The sequence below is a fragment of the Rhinopithecus roxellana genome, chromosome 15, assembly GCF_007565055.1.
Source record: "Rhinopithecus roxellana isolate Shanxi Qingling chromosome 15, ASM756505v1, whole genome shotgun sequence".
In the NCBI taxonomy this organism is placed as follows: Eukaryota; Metazoa; Chordata; class Mammalia; order Primates; family Cercopithecidae; genus Rhinopithecus; species Rhinopithecus roxellana.
Window position 1 is genome coordinate 17,483,455 of NC_044563.1, and position 15,814 is coordinate 17,499,268.

The 15,814-nt window shown below is 42.5% G+C and overlaps 1 protein-coding gene across 9 annotated transcripts in view; it reads right to left on the reverse strand.

The window, feature by feature from the left end:
• The window catches only part of AMBRA1 (autophagy and beclin 1 regulator 1), a 201,678-nt gene that overhangs the window by 122,993 nt on the left and 62,871 nt on the right, over window positions 1-15,814 (reverse strand). For 5 of the 9 annotated variants that reach the window (XM_030918156.1, XM_030918154.1, XM_030918155.1 and 2 more), the window contains one exon: window positions 273-359. The exons of the other annotated variants lie outside the window; for them this stretch is intronic. In XM_030918156.1, coding sequence (XP_030774016.1) covers window positions 273-359 — 87 coding nt within the window. The remainder of the gene's footprint in view (window positions 1-272; window positions 360-15,814) is intronic. 9 annotated transcript variants of the gene reach the window in all.

Here is a 15,814-nt window from a genome sequence, read left to right on the forward strand (position 1 = left end):
ACCTGTGGCCTCTCCAGGTTCCTCCTCTAGTACCACACTTGCAGAAATGAGTACCAAAGGACAAGAGCTTGGTCATAACCCTCTGTCACCAGAGGTACTGTTCACTTACCTGCAATACTTCCCCATCACCTGAACCACCTGTCTCAAAAGTGTAACTGAAGAATAAAAGAGCACCAGGACCAGAGAGGCACAGAATGGAGCTTCCAACAGCGTGGCAACCCCAAGGGCCGCCCCTCCCCCCCACCTAGTGCCATTTCTCACTTTGGCCTTACCTCGCCGGGTCTGGGTAAATTGGGTGCTCTCTGGATCCTGCTCCATCATAACGGGATAATGAAATGAGGGAAGATTCCAGCAGCCTCCTAGCAGAGATTAAAAAAATGGCAATAATCCCTGTCAATTACCAACTCAGAGGTCATTCATAAGGAAAAATGGGGGAGAGATACACAACTTCCCCCTTTTGCAGCCAGCTAATGCCTGTTATCTGAGATCACACCCTTCTACAAGCTAAGTAGGTAGAGACATAAATAAATGAAGAGCTGCAGAGCTCCCACACTGGACATGACCACTGCATTCTGCTGAATACTGCTCTTCAATGAGAAATGAACAAGTGCTTCAGAGACATGATCTTCTTTCTATTTGCAGTATTTTCAGTAGACAAATAGAAGGTTCGGATCAACACAGGAGGGAAAAATTAGGCACACACAGAAATTATCACATAGTGCTAACATTTATCTTGGTGTTCGGTTCCTCCATGCCATCATCATCCACATCCACTTACTGTCTATCCATTCTGCTCTGCCCATGCTCTTCTGTGAGAATGAGTACTCCTCAGATATATAACTGTAATATATCTATTAAAAATACATATAAGAGTACTTCACAGGCTCTCAACTGACTTTTACTTATATAATCTAGCCCAATCACAAATTCAACTGATCATATGTGATACATACATTTTATTGAACACTTTTTTTGATGCCAGGTAATAGGTAATATACTGAGCACTTCATATGTATTTCTTTGTTTAAACCTCACCACAACCTAGAAAGGTAGGTATGACTACATACATGAGAACACTGGGCCCAGAAGTTAAAGTATTTCACTCTGTGGCACGTAACTATTAAGAGACAGTGACAGGACTCCAGGGAAGACCTGTCTAAACTCCAAAATGCCTCAAACCTCTATTTTGTACTGCAGGACCTTCCAGGGTCCAGGCAGGAAGCAAGTGCATATATATTCACTATGATCAAGGGAGACTGACAAACAGGAAGGTCTATGGCCCATCATTTACCTCTAGCCAATTGTTACCAAGCTAGAATATAGGCTCAGTATTGCTGGCTTTTCCTATATTTTAAGGAAAGCCAGAAATGTGGACTTTTGCATAAAATCTCCTGATTGTTAAATTTTAGCTACAACTTTTTTTATATTTTTTAATTTTTTTTTTTACAAGGGCCAGTTAGAACACAAATGATAAACATGGCCCAGAGGCTCCCTGGTTTGCCATGTCTGACATGATGCTTCCCAACTCATATGTGCCTTGGCAGCCAATCAAGCTCCTGCCCCAGAACATGTTTCAAAGGAAATGGTCTCAGAGGGAACGCATATTCTTCCTCTCCAGCAGTATCTTGCCTGCCATTCCTAGGAACAGGTCCCCGGCTCCCTGCCAGACTCTTCTTTAAAGCAGATCTGCAGGATAAGGACAGCAGCTACTAATCTTTTCCAATGGATTTAATTCAATTCACTGTTATTAAAACCAGCTGTCTTTAGGTATAGTCATGTGCAGTCACTTTATTCCAGCAACTGGCCCACTGCAGTATTTCCCTAACTGCCTGGGGAAGAGACATAGCAAAGGCCCTAACAACCTGGCTTGCAACCTTTCCTGTCCAGGACAACCAACGGTCAAGTAATGTTTTCTCTCTAGACAAGGCCTATATCCCCACACTTAAGACACTTATAACAATCCTGCCATTGAACAGAGAGAACACAATGTAACCAATGAGGAAGAGAGGAAAGCAATAAAATACATCTCTCTGGTTGAAAGACTGAATCTACAGTAACATCACTATGGTTCCAGTGGTAGAAATGCTGTTTCATCAATTCCAAGACACACTTTTCACCTTTTAATGTGTCTGAGGTTGGGATGTTTTTTACAATTGTGTGACACAGTTTAATTGGCAGGATTTTTTTTTTTTTTTTTTTAGAGACAGAGTCTGGCTATGTTGCCCAGGCTGGTCTCAAACTCCTAGCCTCAAGTGATCCTCCTGCCTCGGCCTCCCAGAGTCCTGAGATTACAGCCATAAGTAACTGTGCCTGTCCACTGGCAGGATTTTTTTCATGATTTCATAGGAACACAAAATAATGGCATGTTTTAAGTCTTTGAAATACAGAATGTGTGGGATAGGTAGGGGTAGTGAGAGATACATAGTCTGGAGAAAAATGAAAAGCAAAATTTTGAGAAGAGTATTCAGGTCATTTATGCCATCTTATATAGCACTTATTTATCATTAACCAGTTCTTCAGGAACTGGGTGTGAGTTGAAGAATGGAAGCAAGGTCTGGGAGCAGCTGACTATCCTAGAATACCTAGAAGCTTGTTCCACCCTTAAAGTGCTCTGGAGTTAGTTAGTCCTGAATGTCACCGAGTCCTTTCGTGTTATCCTCCAAGTGGTCGTACAGTAAGCTGAGGCCCTTTGGCAACCAGCATCTTCCACAGTAACGAAAATACATCCTCCTTGGCTGGGCGCAGTGGCTCATGCCTGTAATTCCAGCACTTTGGGAGGCCAGATGGGTGAACTGCCTGAGCTCAGGAGTTCAAGACCAGCCTGGGCAACATGATGAGACTCCATCTCTACTAAAATACAAAAAATTAGCCAGGCGTGGTCGTGCGTGCCTGTAATCCCAGCTACTTGGGAGGCTGAGGCACGAGAATCGCAAGAACCTGGGAGGCAGAGGTTGCAGTGAGCTGAGATCACACCATTGCACTCCAGCCTGGGCAACAGAGTGAGACTCCATCTCAAAACAAACACAAACAAACAAACAAAAATACATCCTTCTTAAATACTTCTGCCTGGAAACTGATTACGGTAACAAAGGCAAATATTACCCCCACTCTGCTAAAGCAATGACAGTACTGAGTGAGATGAGATGATTTATTAGGAATGCTGTAAAGGAGATTCCTGATCTGAAGGGTTTGCATTAGATAACTTCAGTTTTAGTGACTCCATTTTTATTTTTTATTTTTTGAGATGGAGTCTCACTCTGTCACCCAGGTTGGAGTGCAGTGGTGCAATCTTGGCTTACTGCAATCTCAGCCTCCCAGGTTCAAGTGATTCTCCTGCCTCAGTCTCTTGAGTAGCTGGGATTACAACAGGCATGTGCCACCACACCAGGCTAATTTTTGTATTTTTAGTAGAGATGGGGTTTCACCATGTTGGTCAGGCTGGTCTCGAACTCCTGACCTTGTGATCCGCCTGCCTTGGCCTCCCAAAATGCTGGGATTACAGGTGTGAGCCACCGTGCCAGCATTAATGACTCCATTTACAATCCCAAAAGTCTATTTCCCACCTTAATTTCCTACCTTAATTAGGAAGATTCTTTAAGTTGGAATAGAACCAAAATGCGAAGCTTTGTCTCTGGAGAGTCTCTGATGAGGTTCTTTTGGAACATGCATCCCCTGTGCCTACTTACTACAGAATGTGTTGGCAACATTTGCTGCCCAGACAATACAGTGGAACTGGCAAGCCACATATACATGTCACTTTACTGCTAATACACAAAAGCAGGAAAGCCAATCACCATGAATACACACATACATTGATGAAACATAAGTTCTTCATAGTTACCATACAAGTACTATCTGGAGTAAAAACAGGCTTCTCCAATTGGTGTGGAATAAAGAACTGGAGTTACTAGATGAGTAAACATCCTAGGAATGTTTACCACCATTCCTAGGAACCTCAAAGAAAGATCTTTCTTTCCAGTGTTAGCCTGTTATAGAGAGCCGTCAACAGTAAATGGTAGGAGAAAACTGAGTGCAATGGTAGTTCTGCACATTCTGCTGTGACCACCACAAATTTGACTTGACTTAGTCTATCACAAGAAATCAGGGAGGGCCAAGGAAGGGCTCAGCCAAGCTTGTTCAGGACTGAAGTTGCTATCACTGAAGCTGAAGAACAAAAAAATACAAACCCCCCCCCCCAAACAAATACTTCCTTGTTTTCTCTACTTGCCTGGTTCATTTTGTACATCACTGATGTCCAAGTGAGGTATACCAGGGGTTGTGCTATTTGATCCACTGGACAACAAGGGGGAAATACTACAACTTCTGCTATATAATATATAATCATAACACACATGGATTACTAAAAAGCTTTTTTTTTTTTTGGACGGAGTTTCCCTCTTTTACCCAGGCTGGAGTGCAATGGCCCAATCTCGGCTCACTGCAAATTCCGCCTCCTGGGTTGAAGTGATTCTCTTGCCTCAGCCGCCCAAGTAGCTGGGATTACAGGGGTCCACCACCACGCCCAGCTGATTTTTGTACTTTTAGTAAAGACAAGGTTTCACCATGTTGGCCAGGGCTGGTCTCAATCTCCTGACCTCAGGTGATCCGCCTGCCTCAGCCTCCCTAAGTGCTAGGATTACAGGCATGAGCCACCATGCCCAGCCAGAAAGCATTTTATTAATAAGGCTTTTTTTTTTAAAGTCTGAAGGCCACTGCTCTATCAAACTATATATGACTTTAACAATACTATAAAGAATAGGATAAGCTTAAATATAAAAAAAAACTATAAGCATAGAAAAGTACACTCATATTTATACATATATACACATACAGAGAGAACAAAAGAGGATAATAAAGCAAATGTGGCAAAATGTTAACATTTAGGGAATGTAGGTGAAGGGTATATGGGAATCCTCTGTACTATTTTTGCAACTTTTCTGCAAGTTTGGAATTATTTCAAAATGAGAAAACAAAAACATACAACATACAAAAATCTTAAAGTAAAATAGTGAAACAAAAGAGATAGCCATTTGTTTTCAAAAGAATTACGGCCGGGCGCAAGTAATGGCTGGAAAAAGCCATCAAAAATGCTTATCAAGCCCTGCTAAAATCATAACAGGCACATAATTCAAGCTGTGAAATCCCTCACATTTTAAAAAGAATGCAACTATTTTTTCTTTCCCTGATTAATATTCTGCATTATTTGCAAAGAGGTTCCCTGTATCAGCTGTATTCTTGATCACTAGGAATACAATTTTTAAAATAGTCAAAGAAAGCTCTGGAAAAGAAAAAAGGTGGTCGAAGCAGATCAACTGAAAGAAAAGAACCTTCACTTCATTATTTTATATTATTTCAGTTTTTGAGACAGTCTCTGTCACCCAGGCTGGAGTGTGGTGGCGCGATCTTGGCTAACTGCAACTTCTGCTTCCCATGCTTAAGCAATTCTCTTGCCTCAGCCGCCCAAGTAGCTGGGACTACAGGCATGCGCCACCACGCCTGGCTAATTTTTGTATTTTTAGTAGAGACAGGATTTTACCATGTTGGCCAGGCTGGTCTTGAACTCCTGGCCTCAAGTGATTCACCCACGTCGGCCTCCCAATGTGCTGGGATTACAGGCATGCACCACCGAGCCCGGCCTCTTCACTTCAAATTCAATGGATATCAGGATTGAGGTGCAGAAAGTCTGGGTACTAGTCCATATGGAATAAACAGGCCATGGACAACTCTTCCTTACTAAAAAATTATACCCTGAAGATACTCTTTTAACTGGTTGTCAGATCACAGAGAAAAATCAATATCCTAAAGCAAACAAACATGTCCGGACTTTCTCCAACCACTGGAAACAATCAATTGCTAGAACTCTCTGGCCTCTACTGTTAGGGAATGCTGGCTCCCAGAAGGTAAGATGCCACTGGTGCCCCCATGCCTAATGAGTAACTTTACAGCCTGGCTTTAATGTCTGGATGGCAACTGTTATTTCCATCTAGGAGAGCCAAATCCAAATTAACAGCTTCCTTCTGCCTAGGAAATAAAATCCAGATTCCTCAGCAGCGCATTCGGTATTCAAGCTTTGCAGCCAAATGTCTCATTCCTTTTGAATATACTATATGCTCTAGTCCAGTGGTTTACAAACTTTTTGGTCCCAAGACTCCTTTAACACTCTTAAAAATTATGAGGATCCCAGTGGCTCACGCCTGTAATCCCAGCACTTTGGGAAGCCAAGATGGGCGGATCATCTGAGGTTGGGAGTTCGAGACCAGCCTGATCAACATGGAGAAACCTCGTCTCCACTAAAAAATACAAAATTAGCCAGGCATGGTGGCACATGCCTGTAATCCCAGCTACTCAGGTGGCTGAGGCAGGAGAATCGCTTGAACCCAGGAAGCAGAGGTTGCGGTGACCCAAGATGTCGCCATCGCACTCCAGCCTGGGCAACAAGAGCGAAACTCTGTCTCAAAAAAAAAAAAAAAAAAAAAAAAAAAAAAAAATTACGAGGCTCCTAAAGAGATTTCATTTGTATGGGTTTCCACTATCAATATTTAATTTCAATTTTGAAATTAAAACTGAAAAAATTTTAATACACAAGCACACATTCAATTAGCCATCAGGATGATAGCCTCATTACATGTCACGGAGCCTCTAGAAAACACTATACTTGTGAAAGAATGAGAGTGAAAAACACAAAGAATGTCTCAGCATTATTATAAAAATAGTTTTGACTTTGGGGATCCATTGTTCTAGCTAAACTAAACACACCCTCACTATCCCACCTACGTTATTTATCTTGGCAATTTCTTCTTTCTGGAAAGTTCCTCTTCCTTATTACTGTCTGTAAAAAGCCTTCAAAGCTCAAATACTTCACTCCTCCAGCCAGAAGTTCACCCTCTCTTCCCCAGTGCCTCCTAGCATTTTGTACCTCTCTTAAGAGGCCTTCTCAAGTCATCCAGTAACTTATGTCTTGTCTTTGCTTCTGGACTAGAAGCTACATGAAAACAGGTACTGGATCCATGTCATCCCTGCCAAAACTCACATCCTAATTAACATGTAATAGGAAACCAAAAAATATCTAAGTGATGAATCAGCAGGCCTAACCAGACTTGGAAGAATAAGCAAGAAGACATATCTGATTGCCCCTCACTGGCCACAAGACTCTCAGACAAGGTTGCTAGATGCCGAAAAACTCACGCTAAAACTCCCGAAGGAACAAGGTTTTCAGAAACTGCTTAGATCACCTTCATCCCCTCTGGTCACTTATGCTGCTCAGGTTAAAATGCTGACATAGTTGTCCTGATAAATGCAGTGCAGTCTGGTCCCTGGGAGGCTCATTAAATCAAAAAGCCAGAGGCTGGCTACTTGCCTGGGAAACTACCACTGATGTTCCTGGACTGTAAATTGCCAAAAGAGACCCCCACAAGGGAAAGAGGGCAATGTTTGCCAGGGGATGAAGGGGCAGGAGGCCAAATAAACTTGAATGCACCGTGGCTTTCTTCATTTCTGAATCTTGCTCTGCAACTCCCTGATCTCTGCCTTGGCGCATGCCTGGGTTGGGAGATGACAAGCCCTTATTCTTTGTAAAAAATAATTGTGTGTTCTGAAACGACACCTCTATTATGATTTCCAAATTGACATCTCTGCTCTAATGCAGAGGCATCCAAGCCTCCCCATTTCACACACTAGTAATTATCGTTTAAGTTATCCAACGATAGGCATTCATCTGATCGCTGCAGGGCCCCCTAGTTTGAGGGGTGCACTTAAAGCATGTGATGCAGTTGCCAGCAGAGACTGGCAGGCAATTCCTGCCCCTAATGTGGGGTGGGTCAAGGCAAGGTGGCACTGCTAAAATGCTAGTAACCTCAGGAAAAAAACAGACATACTACAGAAACACACCACAGTGCCTATAGTGTAGATCAGCCTTATTTTAGCATTATCAAATATAAACAATTCACAGAGTACAAAACAATGTTTTTCACCAGAAATGCTTAAAAACATCTTTATAAAACATTAATGTACTCCCCAGTACCTCTGGGCAGTGAGCGATAGATGGCAAAACATGAGAGCACAACATAGTCACAGATAGCAAAAGGGAAGGGGCTGGAAACATAATGTATACATAATGTGCAATCATGTATCTAGCATTACAAAAGTCTTGTCTGAAAAGTCAGCCAGTTCCCCCTGGGAACATATGACCTCTGCTAACTGTCTGGTGGGTATTTTTAATACATTTGTAAGATGACTGGTTGGCACTATGCTTAGCTCCTATATACCCTCAACACATTACACTATAGTTATAAGACTTGAATGTATAATAAAAACTCACTTTTGTTAGCAAGTCAACTCAAAGGCCCAAGTCAATCTACATGGACATCTTTACTTAGTATCCAAATCCATTTCTCTGGGAGACTTAGGAGGTCTGCTCACAGACCACAGACTTTTTTTTTTTAACCCAGAATTTAGCATCAGAGGCTTTTCACCAGAGGATGAGTAAGACCAAATCTATTTAAAAAAAAAAAAAAAAAAAGGTCCACAGCTAGTTTTGATGCCACATGCACACATGCCCCCCACATGCAACAGGTGGGATATATAGGTTTAGACTTTAAGAGGCAGTGCATCCTAATTCACTGATTTCCCCCTGGAATTTATAGAATTCCATAATGTTGAATTCTTAGCTAATTTTATTCAGAAGCACAGACAAATTTTAAACACCAACCTCCAGGCCAACTAAGTCTACAAAGAATATACTGGTAGAATCATTTATTGCTGTGATACTAGCAAGCCTGTGAAGGTCTTAAAAAAACATTTTTTCACATCCACATTTCTGATCTGAAACTTTAAAAACCCTTGACCAAGGCCATTCATTAGGAAGTGACAGGCCCTTGACCCTGGTATACTGCAAACACTATATAATAGAAAGTAAAATCTTAGGACCAATATCAGAAAGGCAAAGCAAGTTAGTACGTGAAGCCTCAAGAGAACGAGGGAAAAGCAAAGCACAGTGTGCTGGGCTATTTACTAACCAGAGGCAAAGAGGCCAATTTCCCAGCTCATATCTGTCCATGGAATGAGGTTTCTAGAATTTGCAGAAATATGAGGGCAGAGACTACAACTGGGACCCCAAACAATCCACTGTTAGCCCTTGAGCTAACACGAAGCTCAGAGTACAATCTCTTTTCTTATATCCAAGGTTCATTCTGAACTGCTTCTCTTAGTGACATCTGATTTCACTGATTCGTCTGTGGGGATGTACTACTTGCCCTTTCACCCTGATCTTGACTTCAGCAACCACCCTGATTCCTTTTGGACTCAGCATTTGACTCTACTGAAATAATTTCTCCACCATTTCCTCTGTCTAGACAACATGAAATTGTCATAAATGACACCTAAAGTACAATTAGTAGAGAAACTGCAATTTCCACTCTCCTCCCCCGTTCCCAAAAAGATTGGCACATTAACGTCCTCCAGCATGTCAATCAATACTACCCTGAGGAGGATTAACTCTGTAGAGTCTGGAAGCCATTCAATTCCCACCTTGCTAAAAATCATGCATTTTCCCCCGTACTATAATTAGAACATGTAAATTGCCTTCTTTTTACTAGCACTAATGGCTATAATCTCAGAGTTCTGAATGCCTGCTAAATCGATACCTGTGTAAAAAGTCCTTACAAACACTTTACCCACCTGCGCTTTATTTAGAAAAATCAGAGACAAAAGACAAAAGGTAAGGCAGAAGAGGAGAGAAGCAATGAGAGAAAGGCATGACGCAAGACCACCAGAACCAGGCAGTACTATTAACTATCTAAGAAGATGGTTTGAACCCACTGACAATTCCTTATGAGATGTCATATTTTTATTTATTTATTTATGTTTGAGACAGAGTTTCGCTCTTGTTGCCCAGGCTGGAGTGCAACCGCACGATCTAGGCTCACTGCAACCTACACCTACTGGGTTCAAGCAATTATCCTGCCTCAGCCTCCCAAGTAGCTGGGATTACAGAGATGTGCCACCATGCCCGGCTAATTTTGTATTTTTAGTAGAGACAGGGTTTCACCATGCTGGCCAGGCTGGTCTCAAACTCCTGACCTCGGGTGATCTGCCCATCTTGGCCTCCCAAAGTGCTGGGATCACAGGCGTGAGCCACTGCGCCCGACCTAATGCCATATTTTTAAAACCCAGCAAGATCAAAGGACAACAAATCATGAAATAATTTACCAGTGCTTTTCAAGGGGAGTGGGATGCCCCCCGGAAATGTGGCAATATCTGCTGACATTTTTGGTTGTTGCTTCTGGGTGCTAGAGCACCACTGGCATGTGATAGGTGAAGACCAGAAATGGTGCTAAACATCCTACCATGCACAGGACAGCCTCCCATGGTGAGGAATTATCCAGCCCCAAATGTCAATAGTGCAGCTGTTATAAAACCTTCTGATATATCTTAGTGGTCTGAGACTAACCAAGAAAACTCTGAGTAACTAAAATATGAGGCAATTTAGTGTTTGAGCCTTAGAATCAGACAGATTGCAGTTTAAATTCCATCTTGTGTCACCTACTAGCTGTGAGACCGTGGGCAAGTTCATTATTCTCTGCTTCCACATTTGAGGGGAAATCCCTTTTAAGTAAGAACCTGTGTCAAGTACAGTAGCCAGTACACAGTCTAATAAACAGCCATTATTTTTTTCTTCCTTAGATTACAGCTCCCAAAATATCTGTAGGGCAATATGATGCCTTCTGTCCACTCAAGTCACTATGCCTAAAAAGGTACTTTGTCAGAAAGACAGACATGTTGAAGAAGGGTGAATACTATAAAGGTATAAACAGGGGCACCTGAGCCCTGAGAATCACATGCAGCCCATCCACATAAACCAACAAGAACAGTCAGGTATCCATCTACCAACCTATGTGTTGGTCCATCCAACTGGTGATTCAAACAGAAATACCGAATGCCTTCTGTTGGTTATATATATTAGTACTATATAAAATACAGATGTGGGCTGGGCATGATGTCTCACGCCTGTAACCCAGCACTTTGGGAGGCTGAGGCAAGAGGATACCTTGAGCCCAGGAGTTCGAGACCAGCTCGGGCAACATAGGGAGACCTCATCTCTACAAGAAATTTAAAAATCGGCTGGGCATGATGGCACATGCCTACAGTCTCAGCTACTTGGGAGGCTGAGGCAGGAGGATTGCTTGGGCCATGGAGGTTGAGGCTGCAGTGAGCTGAGATCATATTATTGCATTCCAGCCTGGGCGACCAACTGAAACCCTCTTTCAAAAATAAAAAAAATAAATAGGCCAGGCGCAGTGGCTCACACCACACTTTGGGAGGTCAAGGCTGGTAGATCACCTGAGGTCAGAAGTTCAAGACCAGCTGAGCCACGGTCCAAAGGGCGAAACCCTGTCTCTACCAAAAATACAAAAACTTAGCTGGGTCAAGGCCGGGCACAGTGGCTCATGCTTGTAATCCCAGCACTTTGGAAGGCCAAAGTGGGTGGATTACTGGAGGTCAGGAGTTTGAGACCAGCCTGACCAACACAGTGAAACCCTGTCTCTATTAAAAATACAAAAATTAGCCGGGAGTGGTGGCACATGCCTGTAGTCCCAGCTACTCTGGTGGCTGAGGCAGAAGAATCATTTGAATCCGGGAGGCGGAGATTGCAGTGACCTGAGATGGTGCCATTGCACTCCAACCTGGGCAACAGAGCAAGACTCCGTCTCAAAAAAAAAAAAAAAAAAATTAGCCGGCATGGTGGCAGGTGCCTATAATTCCAGCTACTTGTGAGGCTGAGGCAGGAGAACTGCTTGAAACCAGGGGGCGGAGGTTGCAATAAGCAGAAATCGTTCCATTGCACTCCAGCCTGGGTGACAGAGCAAGACTCTGTCTCAAAAAATAAATAAATAGGCCACGTGCGGTGGCTCACACCTGTAATCTCAGCACTTCGGGAGTTTGAGGCGGGCAGATCACCTGAGGTCGGGAGTTCAAGACCAGCCTGACCAACATGGAGAAACCCCATCTCTACTAAAAGTACAAAATTAACTGGGCATGGTGGAACATGCCTGTAATCCCAGCTACTCCAAAAGCTGAGGCAGGAGAATCACTTGAACCTGGGAGGCAGAGGTTGCGGTGACCCGAGATCGTGCTGTTTGCACTCCAGTCTGGGCAACAAGAGTGAAACACCGGCTCAAAAATAACTAAACTAAACTAAACTAAACTAAACTAAAATAAAATATGGCCCATCCAAAGATGGCTCCAAAGAAATATCCTCTTGGTATTCTCACCCTTGTGTGGTCCCCTCCCACACTGAATCTAGACCGCTCTATCAGTAGCTTTAATCAAGAGAATGCATCAAGCTGTGCCAATTCTGGGCCTACCGTTTTAAGAGAACTGGCAGCTTCCGTTTCCTTCCTTTTAGAACTGTCACTTTTGGAAACCTTAAGTTGCTATGTAAGAAGTCTGTCCCTGTCATCTATATAGCAAGAAAGATAAAAAACAATTAAAATTAAAAAAAAAAAAAAAAGAGAGAGAAGCCTGGCTACTCTCGAGAGGCCACGTGAAGAAAAGACCTGAGTCTACACGGCAAAGAAGAGAGACCCACTTTATTCTAACTGGGCCTCCACATGACTCTAGTGAAAACCCAAGGAAGACCAGCAGAAGAACTTCCCAACTGAGCCCAGTCTACCCCCTCCCACAATAAAAAAAAAGCACGAAAACTAACTGAATCAGTTTTAAGTCACTAAGTTTTGGAGTGTGGTTTGTTATACACCAATATGTGAACAAAATAATTCCTTATCTTTGTAAAACTTTCAAGCTAGGCACAACAGCAACATTAGAACTAAGTCCATGAGGTTAGTTTATAGCCAAAATCACATCTCTCCTTGAAGGAACCTTGGTTACCAAGGCATTTGAAAACAGATCATAATAAAGCAAGTGTAAACTTGATCACTGTTTCTAAAGCATAAAGCCCCTGTATTAGTCAGAAGAGTCAATGTTCATTTAGAAAGACTTGCGCTCATTCCTATCTCAAGGCTCTCCATCTTTCTGAAACACACTTCTCCCCTGGGTGGCTCCCTTTCAAGGTAGAAAATGGTCCTAAAATTTGAGAAATTAAGGCTATTTGTGCTCCCTCCCTTATCAAAGAAGCAGGAGGCCAGGAGCAGTTGCTTACTCCTGTAATCCCCGCACTTTGGGAAGTCAAGGCGGGAGCCAGGAGTTCGGGACCAGCCTAGGTAACACAGCAAGACCCCATTTCCACTAAAAATACAAAAATTAGCCAGGCATGGTGGCATGCACCTGTAATCCCAACTATTTGGGAAGCTGAAGCAGGAGAACTGCTTGAACCCAGGAGGTGGATGTTACAGTGAGCCGAGATCACGCCACTGTACTCCAGCCCAGGTGACAGAGTGACGCTGTGTCTCCAAAAAAAAAAAACAACAACAAAAAAAGGTAACCTATGGAATGGGAGAAAATATTTGCTAACCATATATCAGATAAATGTTTAATGTCCATGATATATGGGGAACTCCTACAACTCAATAACCAAAAAAAACCCACAAATAACCATACTAAACAATGGACCAAAGACTTGCATGCACATTTCTCTAATAATGATATACAAATGGTCAACAAACATATGAGAAGATGCTCAATATGACTAATCATTACGGAAATGCAAATCAAAACCGCAATTATTTATCACCTCACACCTGTTAGGATGACCACTATAAAAAGAAAAAGAAAAAACAGGAAATAACAAGTGCTGACAAGGATATGAAGAAGTTGGAACCCTCATGCACTGTTGGTAGGATTGTAAAATGGTTCAGCTGCTATGGAAAACAGTATGGAGGTTCCTCAAATAATTAAAAATAGAACTACCATATGTCCAGCAATTCCACTTCTGGTTATATATCTAAAAGAACTGAAAACAGGATCTTGAAGAGATATTTGCACACCCATGTTCACTGCAGCATTTTTCAAAATAGCCAAAATGTGGAAGCAGCCTAAATGTCCATCAGTAGATGAATGGATAAAGAAAATGTGGTATATACATAGAATGGAATATTATTCAGCCTTTGAAAAGAAGGAAATTATGATTATATACATACAACTTTTTCTTTTCTTTTCTTTTCTTTTGAGATGGAGTCTCGCTTTGTAGGCCAGGTTGGAGTGCAGTGGTGCGATCTCGGCTCGCTGCCACCTCCACCTCCAGGTTCAAGTGATTCTCCTGCCTCAGCCTCCTAAGTAGCTGGGATTGCAGATGCCCACCACCACACTTGGCTAAGTTTTGTATTTTTAGTACAGATGGAGTTTCACCATGTTGGCCAGCATGGTCTCGAACCCCTGACCTCAAGTGATCCACCTGCCTTGGGACTCCCAAAGTGCTGGGATTACAGGCGTGAGCCACCGCACCTAGCCACTGTGACATATTAATAGATGATCCTTAAGGACATTATGCTAAGTGAAATAACCCAACCATAAAAAGACAAATACTACAAGATTCCATTAATAAAAGGTATCTAAAGTGATCAAACTCACAGAAACAGAGAGTGATGGCTGCCCAGGGGTTGTGGGAGGGGGAAAAGGAGTCATTCAAAGGATACAGTTTCAGTCACACAAGACGAAGAGGTTCTAGAGATCTATTGAACAATAATAAGTACTGTACACTTTTAAAATTAAGAGAGTAAATCTACGTTGTTTTCTACCACAGACACACTTACACGAAGATAAAAAGGGTTACATGAGCCAACAGAACAAAGAAAGGATAAAAGCCACCTGGATGAGGTGAAATGACCCAAGGGGACAACAAGGAGACAGAGGCAGTAGAAGCTGGGTTACCTTTGTGTAGGGGAGGAAAAAAGCAGAAGAGGCAAAAAGATTCACATGTACCCTCTGATGCAGCAAAGGAAAAGGGCACAATGTTAACAAGCTGCAATTCTCTTTCTATGACAAGGTCATACTTTCAGCCTCTGATTTCTTTATTATTACAATTTTCTACTCCTGTTCTAACTTGATTTTAATTTCCTGGCAAGTAACACCCAAGTCATGCAGCCTTTTCATTGGAACCCACCACTCTGTCCAAGGTGCTCTGCAAAAGGTGCAGGCATTCTTCTCCAAGATTTTACATAGTCCATTTACATAATCCAAAAGAAGGTTGCTCTCATACTGCATAATCTAGCATAACGGAGATCTGCTCACTAAAGTGAGCCTCATCCAGCAAATAAGCTTGGAACCTCCATTTTCCCCCTTTGGAAACAGAGGAGGAGTTTGTTAATTGTTGCTATTTAAAAATCAGGCAGCTTCTCAGGTGAGGGGGCTGTCAGCATGTCAGCCTACAGCAAGCAGGGGGAGCCCCTGTGGGTGAATTAGGATGGGTGGGGTGGTGGAGCGGGTACTGTAATGACCAGTGACTCCCCCTGGTGGAGCCAAGTGGTAGGGCACTTAGGAAATATTTACCCACACCTAACCATCAACACTTTTTGCTTGAGGTAATGCAATGGCCAAGTACACAAAATTGGATTTAAGTAGGAAACATGACATCAGCCTAGCATAGACTAAGGCATCAAGAAAGTCCATGCCTTGATGAAAGGGGCTGCTGTCCTACTCAATTCCTGCTGACTGTTACGTGGGAACGTGAGCCAGTTTTTTCAACAGAATCCAGATATCTGAATTGATATGGAAAAAAAATTCCAAATTTTTAGAAATACTGTGAGGCAAACATACATACTTGAGGACTATTTTGCAATCTCTGGGTTAATGTAACAACAGGCCCACCCATGAAAGCAAAATTTGCTCACACAAACATGCTGTCAGGAATGCTTCCAAGAAA